This window comes from Madurella fahalii (assembly GCF_045866475.1).
Source record: "Madurella fahalii IFM 68171 DNA, scaffold_4, whole genome shotgun sequence".
Lineage (NCBI taxonomy): Eukaryota > Fungi > Ascomycota > Sordariomycetes > Sordariales > Madurella > Madurella fahalii.
The window spans coordinates 1,329,009-1,342,039 of NW_027263974.1; the positions used below are offsets into that span (position 1 = coordinate 1,329,009).

At 50.4% G+C, this 13,031-nt stretch overlaps 1 protein-coding gene across 1 annotated transcript; it reads left to right on the forward strand.

The window, feature by feature from the left end:
* Positions 1-2,880: 2,880 nt before the first annotated feature.
* On the forward strand, positions 2,881-4,473 carry MFIFM68171_07388 (HET-domain-containing protein (Fragment); the record flags this gene model as incomplete). Its single annotated transcript, XM_071062808.1, has 1 exon — positions 2,881-4,473. One exon carries the CDS (start codon positions 2,881-2,883, stop codon positions 4,471-4,473), a length of 1,593 nt encoding a protein of 530 aa, XP_070918909.1.
* Between the last annotated feature and the right edge of the window lie 8,558 nt (positions 4,474-13,031).

Below are 13,031 nucleotides of genomic sequence, written 5' to 3' on the forward strand. Positions count from 1 at the left end.
CGGCATGGAATAACTGTTGCAGTGTGTGCACTTTTGTGAAAGGGGTGAAAAGTGGTTGTATTCTTCCTCCTCTAGATCTCTAGCGAAGCCAAAGATCTTTCCTTATAATCCTGAGTGCATAAGCAAGACCACGTCTTCGTTGTGGCTCAGTCTGACTAGCGCAGTGGCAGTAGGCTGCAAGATGCCTGGGGTTCCCCTTTTTCTTGACAGGTCCTTTTACATGCAACAGTTCCTTACCCAAGCCAAATATCGTGTTTATTATCTGCAATCTTCTACGAAGCTCTTCTGCGGAACAACTTGTAGTGATCACTCAGCCGACACTTGCATGCAACCTATGTTCAAACTGTCAACACGCTAGACTGCTGGGTCTTTGGGTCCTCAAGAGCTTGTGGGTTGTTCCACTGCTGGCCCAGCGATTGGTTAGGCATTGGTGCCTCACGCCGCACAGAACCGTGATGATCTATGCCGCACTATCTGGTTATTATTGCTGTAAAAGACGTGTCTGCAATGATAGGTTGTTTGTTTGAGAAAATGGGACAATTCAATCTGGGAGCAACGGGATCAGAGACATTGTTAAATTGGCAGGTTTTTTCCTCTTTCGTTTGAATGAAGGAAAGCGCGGCTAGGTGGTGGAGGAGGTAATGGTGGTGGTGGTGTTGATGCGAAGGACCTAAAACTGGGTCCTTGCAACTCCACGGCCATTTTAGACCGTGGCAACTATAGCCGAGGCAGTCCAGAACAGTGACCCCCTCGCTCAGTCTGGCTCAGTCTGGCTCAGCCTACGGTGGCAACTGCTCAGTTCCGAAGAAGGAAAGGGAAATTCGTGGTGTCGATTTTAGGGTGGTGTACTGGCTGTTATAAGCGCCAATCCAGACGTTTATTCCGACCCAATCAACACATGGCTTAACGCCGGCTATCTCTGAGTCACACACCATTCTTAGATCGGACATTCGTACCCTTGAATAAGGGCTCAAGATATTTGTCTAGGCTGAAGTGAGCAGCTACTCCGTTAAGTCTTAAGCCCAGTGAAAGCAAATGCGTTGCGCCGAATGTCTCATGTTCATCCCGCATACATGAAGATGCGTGTCGCTCTCAGATGCTCTTCAGGCGCGGTCCGTCGAAGATGGCACTGTGCGAGTCTGACTAACGGGATGTCAAGTCAGTTAAGAGTGCAGTAATGGCTCCTCCTAAGCAGGATGCCGCAGCTTATGAGTGGTAGTACGTTGAAGGGTTCTTCCTTTCCCAGAATTGATTTGGTTCGGCCATGATGTGGCCGTCCGGCCGATGTTTTGTGATTATCGATTGGGCATGAACTCCGGTACGGATCCTCACTTGTATATCGTTCCCACGTTGTATTTGGGATATTGCGAGTGAGGGTTCTCCTTTTGAACGGATTCTCATCGAGCGCATGGCTCTCTGTTCGCTAACGTGTTTTATAAGCGAGCGGTATATATAAGCGAGCGGTACACTTTCTTAGCAAAACACGACCTTCCAACTTCTCCTACTAATTCTACTACCATTTCGCAATAGATTCCTCCTCAGTCGAATCCAGGATTATTTTAGCCCTCAAGGCTATACAAGATGATCCAAAACTTAGTCTTCGAAAGGCAGCTGCGATCTATAACGTACTACCAATGACCCTGTCTACCCGACGCGACGGTCGGCCTGTACAACACGATACTCCAGCTAATTTACGAAAACTTACGGATCTAGAGGTGTATACGATTATTCAGTATATAACTGAGCTCTGTACACGCATATTCCCTCCTCGGCTTCGTTTTGTAGAAGATATGGCCAACTGACTGCTATGCGAACGTGACGCGCCCCCCGTCGGCAAGCTCTGGGCTCACAACTTTGTCAAACGCTAACCAGAACTCCGGACGCGTTTTACGCGTAGATACGACTACCAGAGAGCTAAATGCGAAGATCCGAAGATTATTCGCGAGTGGTTTTGTTATGGGACCGGCTGAGGGCGCAGCCCCGGGTACGTGATATAAGCAAGTGGTGCGCAGTGTTCAACCACGGAGTGATTGAACTGGCGGATCTTTTAGTTCATTGGCAGAGTGGTTTACTGCGTGCCCTCTTATACCACCTCACAGAAAGACCTTATTAAAGGCTGGATATCCAACTACCAAGGCAGTTCTCCGACACCTATACTAGCTGCTGTAGACCAATTAGCCAAAGGTACGATAGCTATGATACACGAAGTGGCCCTTTTACGTACAGAGGTCTCGGCACTACAAAAGGCCAATGAGGAGCTTAGTAAGCGACGGAGAGCTAAAAAAACACGTATACGGCTTGGAGGGTCTCTTACCGTACAAGAAGCACAGGATCTACTGGATCAAAAGGCTGTAGGTGAGCAGGTAATCCATGAAAGACTACAAAATGGTGGTAGTGCAGGGGGGTCTGGTACGAAGATTTGGTGCTGTAATCTGTACGGCAAGCCTGGCTATAATGCACGTACATGTCTGAAGGCTGGAGAATCGTCTGATTCATCTATTTCTGGTTCAGTTATTGTTATTTCCTAGTGGTTGTGTTGTAATTTAGGATAGTTGTGGGTAGATGGTGGAAAGTGTACCGCTCGCTTATATGTACCGCTCGCTTATAAGACACGTTATATATAATTAGAATAACTATCTGAAACCGACCCCTGTCAGCCAACCCAGGCAGCGCTCAAACGCCAAGCATTCATAGGTCGATCTGACTTTCAGTTCCCAGGGGGAATTGAGGCTGAGTATTACTAAAGCACATTGGGAACATTTCACCGCGCCAGGACGTTATTACTGAAGATGAACTTCTTCATCGAACCATGCACCTCGTCAGCCTAACGTCCCCGGGTACGCCTGTTGACATTATATGCTCCTCAAAGGCACGACCGCGATGCGTTTATTGAAGTTACCGTCGCTCGAATTCGAGGAATTCCAAGATGCGCCGCCGCCCTACGCTATCCTTTCTCACACCTGGGAAAAGGACGAAATCTCCCTCCAGGAAATGATAACCCGATCTAGTAAAACCGTGGCCAAGGGCGGGTTTGTCAAGATCGCCCAATTCGCCCGCGTTGCCCTCTCGCCCGCCGTCAGGTACGCTTGGGTAGACACGTGCTGCATCGACAAAACCAGCAGCCAAGAGCTCTCTTATTCCATCAATTCCATGTATAAATGGTACCGTGAGGCGTCGAAATGCTACGCCTATCTCGCCGATGTCGACAACATCAACGGAATCGATTATTCCCGATGGTTTACCAGGGGTTGGACACTACAGGAGCTCATCACGCCCCGGGATATCGAGTTTTACGGCAGGAACTGGAACTACTTGGGCAACAAGAGCGCACTTGAAGAGAAGCTATCCGCCATTACGGGCATCCCTGGGTCATTCCTCCGCGGCCGCGATCTAGCCCTTGCTTCGGTGGCGCAGAGAATGAGTTGGGCGTGCAAGAGAAAGACGACGCGCCCCGAAGATATCGCCTACTGCTTGATGGGCATTTTCGACGTAAACATGCCTCTGCTGTACGGGGAAGGCAATAAAGCCTTCACCAGACTCCAGGAAGAAATCATGAAGTCATCCTGTGATCATTCGCTCTTTGCCTGGAAGGCTAGAAAAGTGAGCGGGACCACGTATCGAGGACTGCTCGCTGAAAGTCCTCAAGAATTCGTCGATGCCGACAATCTTCATGACCGAGTGACCGATCACGACAATCCGTACTCTCAAACCAATCTGGGCATCAACTTGACGATCCCCCTGGTCCCCTGGCCGGCAGCTCGGCAGATCTGTCGGCTTCCTCTTGGTTCCACCTTCGAGGACGAAAATTTCTGCATCGGCATACTCAAATGTTTTCACGCCACGAGGGGAGTGGTAGGAATAAGACTGGCACGTCTGCCGGGCCAGAGTCAATATGCCAGAGTCGACGCACACTGTCTCGAGTTCATGGACGGAGAAGGTTTTGATCCGCAATCGATTTTCGTCAAGCAAATCCCTAGGGTGCCCGCCAACCATGTAACCAGTCGGATGCATGCATTCCTGTTCCCGTCTGAGCTAGCTTCGTCCCACAGTCGGGTTTCTCTCACCGACCGCTTCGGCATCCTTCAACGGCTCCGCGACAAGCATGACGGCGCAAGCGACCTCCTTGTCGAGATGGACTCCGAGCTCTTTAGTCAGGGCTTACAACCAAAGATTTTTGAGTTCTACTTGGAAGACGGCGCCGAGAAATCGAAACCACACCGTCCTTACGTGGTACAGCTGCAATGGGACCCTATGTCAGGACAATACGGACTTTGGGTGTCCCATGCGACGCGCGACAGGTGGAGTTCGGAAATGCCCGTCTTATCCAACACCAGTTTGACCGAACTTCGAGAGACATGGTTAGATATTGGCTCCTTGCACGGCGGGTCTCGTGGTTTCTCCGTTTACCTATCTCTGAGTACGAAGTTACTCCATGGTCAACCAGTTCTTGCGCTTGAGGTTTTTTCACCATAGTTGATGCGGGCCGGCCTAATTTAATATAGCGATATACCAACGCAGGACATGACCATGAGAACGGTTTCTCCAATATTCTATCTGCTGCCTGTCCTTGTCCCATATTCCATGAAGTCAATGATGAGCAAATAAAAGACCCGGAGCGAAACTGAAGGTAGTCAAACACATCCCGAGTCTCACCGGTCGTGGCAGATTCCCTTTTCCATTGCGGGCTAATTATTGCCTTTGCCACGGGGGCGCGGGACACCACAACTTGAGAGGGGAGGCAAAAAAAAGAAATCATCGCGGTTTATATTCGCTAGCCTGTAGCAATTCAACGCAGTCGATGGCTCCATAACTTCCATAAAGAGCATCACAGTTTCCCGCCCAACACCTTAGCCCGCCACCATCCCCGGTCCCAGCGCGGAAACCATCCAACTCACCGCATCCCACCAACGACTTACGCGCCCAAATCAACAAGCTAGTCGTCCCTCACTCGCACCAAACTGCCCAAAAGAATTAATAAACTGTTGGAAAAAGAAAAATTAAATAAAAAGATAATAAAAGCAAGTAGAAAACCTCTACATCCCTCCCCGCGCCATTCTGCTGCCTTTGCCTACGCCGATAATAAACACCTCAGTAGTCCTCCTCCTTCATCTCGTAGCAGACCGTCCAGCAGCTCTTGCACACCACCCGGGCCTTCTTCTCGGGCGTTGCGGTGCACTCGGTGCCGCCGTGGCGCACGCAGTAACACTTGTCGGCCATTGCTGTTTTGCTTTGTGATAGTTTGGTGATTTGTTAGTTGGTAGTAGTAGTTAGTGGTTGGGTTTGAGGGTGCGTCTGCGTGTGTGTGTGTGTGTGTGTGTGTGTGTGTGTGTGTGTGTGTGTGTGTGTGTGGCGTAGGAGTGGAAGTTTCGTGGCTATGGTGAGATGTTGTGCGTGAGAACTTGGGGGTGGTCAGGGGAGTTTAAATAGTAGATTTCTGCGTTACACGGGGGATAGATGGTCTGGGCTGGTTGAGTTCGTGGGACTTGGGAGGTCTATGACAGCGGGTGGGTAAGTCCGGCTGTGGAGAAGAGGGAATTGGATGATAAGAATTGCCAAGGAAAAGATATTAAGGTCTGGCTGTCATGTGTGATGACTGAGAGAATAGAGTCGCTCTGTCGCTACAGCGTCAACGGCGAGAACTAGGACGGGATGACTAGCAGGCTCAGTATGACGCTTGTACCCCTCAAGGTGTCACAGGCATGCAGAATCGTGGACCGGGGACCGTCACCTGCCGAAACAGCTCGTGGCCATACGCATGGATGGCCGTTTCCAGTTTCCATCGCTAAGAGGAACCCGACCTAAATCGGTCACTCGGCCACACTGAGCTTGGCTGAGCCCGCCGATCGTGAATGTTGGCATCTCGTTTATGTTACTTTAACTGTTTGGTATGAAACGAAGGTAGGGTCACTGCTACTACGTTCGCGAGAACTCGCCAATCTCACAATCTTGAATGGTCTCACGTCGCATATACCAGAGCCTACATCAACCCCTTCTTACTTCTCGCACGGATTTTGGATAATTATATCGTCCCCTGATGTGGAGATAATTGGTGCGTTGAAAGCCCTAGAGGTACAACAACACTCTGATCACGCTCAGGGCCGCCCACTCGCTCTTAACACGTATCCGAGCTGGTCTTGCCGGACTTTGGGTTCCTGCTTTTGATTATACCACCTCTATCCCACTTGTCAAAGCACGGCCTGCCGGAAGGCTAGCAAGGCAAACACACAACAAGGATGTGACAACTTAATTGTGCAAGATCTATGAGGATGTACTCTCACACGAAGTCAGAGAGCAGGAACATAGATGCAGGACAATCACACGGTGGCAGTACTGAACATGCGAGAGCATAAATATGGCACGAGCCTTGCCAACGGCGGGTCGGGAAATGTCTTCAGCGACGTAACCAGAAAGATCCAGTGGAAGCTTGAAGAGAAGGATGTTGAAAATCTCGAAATTGAAGTGGCCGGATATACGATGTCGCTGAAGATCCTGTCGAGATGGCAACAGTGTAGGTGGTTCCCATCGGAAGCGCCGCAAGTTTCCCATGCTCTGACTTAAGAGCCCAGGTGTCTGGTCCAGCGAAATCATAAAGACGCAATGAAACAAAGTTTGGAGGCAAGAAGAGCACACTAACTACCTTATTATGTTTCGCCGGTACGGCTAGTCAATCGAGGAGTTCCTCAGATCTCTTGGATCACATTTACTTGCTAGACTGGAGTTTATATCCCGCTGGGCACGGACTTGAAGAAACCCCAATCTAGAATACTCGCCATGATATTTGCTGAATCAGGCGACATAAGTAGCATCAGATCGTGAGTCTTGCAACTTGAACGGGGCATCGGCAATAGCGAGCGCTTCAAGTACTAATTGGAAGACGCGACGAGGTAGGCATTTCCCATCCACCTCGAACCATTACATGTTGGGAAGCATTCGAATTCATTTTTAACGACCGGTTCAAGGGGAGGAAAGGGGAGCATTGGACCCAACGCAAGCTTTACTCGCTTTACGAGAACGCTAGTCATAGAAAATCGGTCGGTCTGTCGGTTTCAGGGATGTGTTTGTTCCTTACCAAAACGTTGATATATGCTGTGTTTGCAAAGCTGCAGAAATGCTGATAACTGATGGCGCAGATACCGAGTTGTCGAGTTGCCCCTGGTGCAGGATGGTTTTGCCGTGTCTTCAAGTAACATATAGTCATAGGTATTGCCCAGCAAGCTTTACTGCCGCTCCGACTTTGATAGAACTATATCTCTGAGATTAATTAGATCGGAGCCTTTGTACGAGGTTAGGAATCCTTTGTTATCGATACCTGAGCTCGATCACGTCATGTTCCACCGTCTTGGGCTTTGCGAGATAAGTGCCATCAATCCGCCGTCGTGACGCTTCTTAGATCGTCCAGACCTTCAGCAACAGTGCTCGCTCCCCCAGGAAACAATAAGAAATCTCTCTGCAGGTCTCGAATCTTGGCTAGATTCGCGATGAAGTCAATCATGAGAGCGTGGGTGTGTTTAACGCCACCGCTTCGAGAGTTATTTTCTTACCCGTCAACGTGGGGGTAGCGGATGAAGACGACTGTACTCATACAACATCCCATACCCTGCAAGGGGTTGACTAGACCAGAGAGAGCAATTTTCTTCTCGATTAACTTGCAAGGGCGAGCCTGCGCCATCGCCCTAGCGCGCTTGCAGGATGACTGCTTGATCTCTAGGTAGAGGCAGACTTTGCTTGGCTTGGTGGGAGCTTCAGGTTGCTAAGTAACGGATTGGTGTAAAAGAGAACTTGAGAAGAGAGGCAGCTCGACACGATAGGTACGGTACTACCTACATGTAAGCAAGCGGCACGGGCTCCCACCAAGGAGAGTCATGGAAAGCGGGGTAGGACATGTCCCTAGGCTCAGCTGAACACGTCCCATTCAACAATACGTTGCGTGAAGAAATCAGATCAGAAGGCGCTCTGACAGCAGGGCGACGTCATCCTGAGGCGACACAGGGTCGAAGATGGATCCCCTGTCTATCTCAGCCAGTATAGCTGGGTTGCTTGCACTGGCAGGCCAGCTGATCCAATACTTATCCAGGGTTGAGAAGGCATCCGACGCCACGCCCGCGAGATGTTGCTCATGGAAGTTAGCTGCACAAGCGGCCTACTTTATGCTCTGAAGGATTTGTGCCAGCAAGTTGACTCGCAATCGCAAGTTTTTATGAGCATCAAGTCTCTCCCCTCACCGCAAGGGCCCTTTGATTTGTTCAAAGATCCTGGAAGATCTTGCGTCGAAAGTTGCACCTGCTCGGGGTGGAGAGAAGGTCGAGAGAGCCCTAACATGGCGCTTCCAAGAGAGTGAGATCAAGGAGTTGATGGACGTCTTGCAACGGCAAAAGTCCTACTATATCCTCGCCACACAGGGGAATAACCTGCAAGTACTTACACCAACCTACTTTTACTGTATCGTAAACTGACTAGTCATGAGACTACTGAGTCAGACAATATATCAGTCAATATCGGACGTCGGAGAGAAAATCGACAGGCTGGAAAAGGGAATCGGAACGCTGACAGTGGAACAAAGCGGTGAGTATTAGCCGGGAAACCAAGACCGGTGTGGTTACGTTAAAACAGATCCTAGACCAAAGACATCCGCAGCACAAGAAATATATTCCAGACCTTCCAGCTTGGATTTCTTCGCCTACATTCGACGACCGATACAAAACGGCTCTCGGCCGTGTCCAACCCGGCACTGGAAGATGGCTACTGCAATATGATCGCTTTATGGATTGGCTAGAACATCGGGACGAGTCTGGCATGTTGTGGCTGCCCGGAATCACGGGATCTGGGAAGACTTCCCTAGCTGCCATTGTAATCGACCACCTGCGGAGGAAATTTTCGCAATCCGAAGTGGCAATCGTATACCTCTTCTGTGACTACAAAGACCCTAGCCAGCCGTTTGACAAGTTCCAACGGGCCATCTTGCGGCAATTGCTGTAGAAGACGGAGAAGCTTCCTCCCGAGGCCCATAACTTGTACGAACGGCACTTGGGGGCATCGCCAGACCCTGATCCCAGCGAAATCCGCAATCTTTTGTTATCGGTCGCCTCCCGGTTTCTCGGATATTTCTTATAGTAGACGCCCTCGATGAAGTGCCTGGGAACGAGGGATTGCCAACGCACTCCTGAAGCTCTGCGGCGATTTCGGCTCGAATTCGTACACTTTGATCACATCGAGGTGGATAGGAGAGCTCGATCACCAGATTCGTCAACTTCCACACTTTGAGATCTCGGCCCAAGACGAAGACATCCGCCTCCACCTCGATGATGAATTGGACAAACGACAACGTATTCAGCGCTTTATTCAGAAGGACCCAGCGTTTCACGCAGAAGCCATCCACAATATACTACAACGTTGCCAAGCCATGTTCCTAGTAGCACGCCTCCATATCGAGTCACTTGCTACCAGGACACAACCCCACGCCGCTAAGCTCGCTCTTCGCAACCTGCCAATGACACTGGATGCACTTTACACCAGCACGGTAGACCGTATCAATAAGTAGGCGCCGGAAGATGTGGAACTTTCATGGAGGGTGATAGGATGGGCTGTGCGATCAAGGACGCCGCTGACGGTGGTGCAACTGCAAAACGCATTAGCAGTTGAACGCTGGTGCACCGACCTAGATAGCGATGCCTTTGTTGATACGGATATTATCCTTGCTGTCTGTGTCGGACTGGTGGTGTCAAACGCCAACAGTTCGACTATCTGCCCGGTACATTTCAACGCCCAGGAGTTCTTGGAGCGACATAGCCTAGAGCTTATACCCCGAGCTGAGTGTGACATGGCTCAAGTTTGTATTCAATATTTGTCCCTTGACAAAACAGCATACTTTAGTCGACCAGACAACGACCTTATCACAAGCATGCGGGTTCCCCCTTGTACGAATATGCGGCAAAACACTGGGGAGCCCACGCAAGCAAGTGCACTCATCTGACTGTGATCTAGATAGGGACATTGGAGAGTTCTTTAGCAATCAGGAGCGGGTTGCTGGGGCCGCGCAAGGGATGCTATTGCGGTCGCACCGACATCAGGGATTTAGCAAAGATGTGGGCAGAAACCCACGTCCTTCTCACCTGGCCGCTCATTTTGGATTGTTGCAGGTCCTCGAAACACTCCTTAAGGGAGAGGGGCCTGTCTGTCGGGATAGTTCGGGACCCACACTACTTCACTGGACTGCGCGATAAGGTCACACGAGCATCACGAAGCTGCTGCTTGACAATGGCGCAGATATCGATGCCGTTGATAACATCAGATTCACAAGTCTGCCCCTAGCATGCAAGCATAACCACCTACAAGTTGCATCGTTGCCTATCTAAAGCGGCAGCGACGCCAATGCTGTTAACAACACTGGAGCCACGGCTTTGATCTGGGCGGCAATGGCGGGATCGGTCGAGATCGCCACCCTTTTCCTAATTCACGGAGTTAACGTTAATGCCACGGCCAAGGACGACGTCACGGCCCTCAAAAGGGCGATATGGTGGGAGAAGGAGGACATGGTACGACTCTAGTCAATCACGGCGCACATGTCAACAGCGGTCCGCGGAGCCCGCTATATGTGGCCACCCTAAAGTCGAACGAGGCTGTCATGCAGATGCTCCTGGAAGCAGGAGCCGTACGGATATACCTGCAAGTAATGCCGACATCTCCAAAACAACCATCGACGCTGCAATAAGGGCCAAAACAGATAGGTCCTTACTCTTGCTGCTCAGATATGGGGCGGATCCCAACAAGAGAAGCGCCCATGGCGAGACACCAATCCAGTACGCTGCCCTGATCGGCAGGTTCACAACATTCTATCTACTAGTAGAAGCAGGTGGCTGGTTGGATTCCGTTGACGGCCGCGCAGACACGGTACTACACGCCGCAGTCAATGCGGAAAATGAGGCGAACGATGGAGAGATTGTCCAGTTTCTAATCCAAAGGCAACGTGTAGATATTCACGCCCGCGGGATTGACGGTCAGACTGCGCTGGAGCAGGCCCGAGCATTGGGGCTGGTGAAAATCACGCGGATTCTTTCGGACGTCGACGACAGTTGCAACGACAAGAGTAGAAGAGAGTGGAGTGGGAACCTGAGTATTGTAATGGCGATGCATGGAATGCTTCTTGGGCTGGTAGTAAAGCGGGAAGGGAACTTTTACTGGCAGTTGGTGGACACAACGTTTACAATTTGGTCACCAGAGATGTGAGACTTCCCTGATGTACTTCATGCGTTGGTCTCCCTCTTGTGTGACGCCCTACCGTCTCCCCCAGACATCCGCGCCCTTCCTAGCATTTGGCTTGGGTTGTCTAAAGGATGGGAACAAGCAAATTGATAATTCCACTAGTACGTTAGAAATAAATCCGAGATATGGATACCGGCTGTCTGATTTATACGAACTTGGTACTCTCCTACGCAGAAGCTTCATGTGTGAGTGTTAATTATTCGCGGAGTGTTTGACCAGTTCTAACCCGGTAGGACAAGGACCAACCTTCCACGGCCCTGTCTCAGAGCGATTGGGCTTGAAAACACACCGAGTTAGTGACAGCTAAGATTGTTCCCTCCCCTCTGGAGGAGGACCCCCGGGGCACGTATACCGCCAGGAACAAACGGGGAGTTACGATGCCCGGGGCGAGCAGACGAAACGATCGATGAATATATAGGCTGCTTGGATGTATTGTACAGTAGAATACAACTACACCTCTCCTCTATGTCCACACAACCATCCAGAATACCATTGATCCTGAAGTTCGTGTTGTCGCTGATAAGCGATATCTGGTGAGACTACTAGTATCTATAACAGTACTAACCCATACCCACTTATCCAAGTTCGCTTGCGTACACGGTATATGACTTTGTCCTCACTAAGCCGGAAGCAGCGAGGTCAGGCTACGGCTAATCAGCGAAATGTCTACAGCATACTGTGGCCGGAACAGACTCTCTCAAATCAATTATGTCGACCTCGCTACCGGGGCTACATCCTAATCGTACATTCTAGTTATGAAGGAGCATTACAGACACAGGAGGCGACGCCCTCCTTCCTGGCTTCCGGAAGACATCCCGGGACATGGGCCAGGTTCCCAGTTCACACTGGCGATGTTCGGCCGTCCCGGTCCAGTACCGGCAAAGATAGAGGCACCTGGAAGGTAACAGTAATCAAGCCTTGTTAACTCTATCTGTTCATTTAAATGTACCTCCGGCAACTAAGTCCCCTTTCCAGTCCAATGTAGTCCATCACGCACTGCTGAAGTACGCAAAGTCCTAAAACTGTGTGAAAAATACTTACACAGCTTCCGGGTCGGCGGGATAGAAATCGAGTCTATAATCAAGGATATACTTTTTCCACCTTTCAACAGCGTCTCCGGCTGCAATAACGCAAGAAAACCAACAAATTCGAGAGACAGCGGCAGTACTCGCCACCCAGCTAGCCTACCACGCCAACGCAGAGCCATACCAGCTTAACAGTGTCCGCTGAGGATCAGAGCGTTGTCCAAGATTGTCCGGAGCCTCCCTCTACGAATGCTACTGACGGTCTTTGCAGTTCTAGAGACATTCCTTCTCGCCCAGGTGACGCTGCGAACCACCTCGAAGTCCTCGGAAGGATGCTCCTGAACCCCAAAGCATGACTGGCGCCGGTACCGCGCGGCGCACCGTGTGGAACTAGAACCGTCAAGGTACCGACGCTCGACGGGTTCTCGGTTGACGAGAGAGTACGATTGCCGAACAGATAAATGAACGGGTTCGACGTTTAGTTACCGTCTCAACTCTCTGTATTCTCAACAAGGGTGCTGCTATTTCCGCGTGCTAGCAATCGGGATCGCTACCTCCATACTCTACTTAAAGGTCTTATTTAATTACTAGGTAAAGTGAGGTTGGTAGGTATGTTAAAGATACGCTTTTCGCCCGCCATATAGCTAAAAGCAATTGATACTACCTAGCCAAATTGCTCTCCTTCATGAATGGGCCAACAGCCTCAGAATGGCATTACGCCTGTCTAGGTACTTAATTTGCTCACAA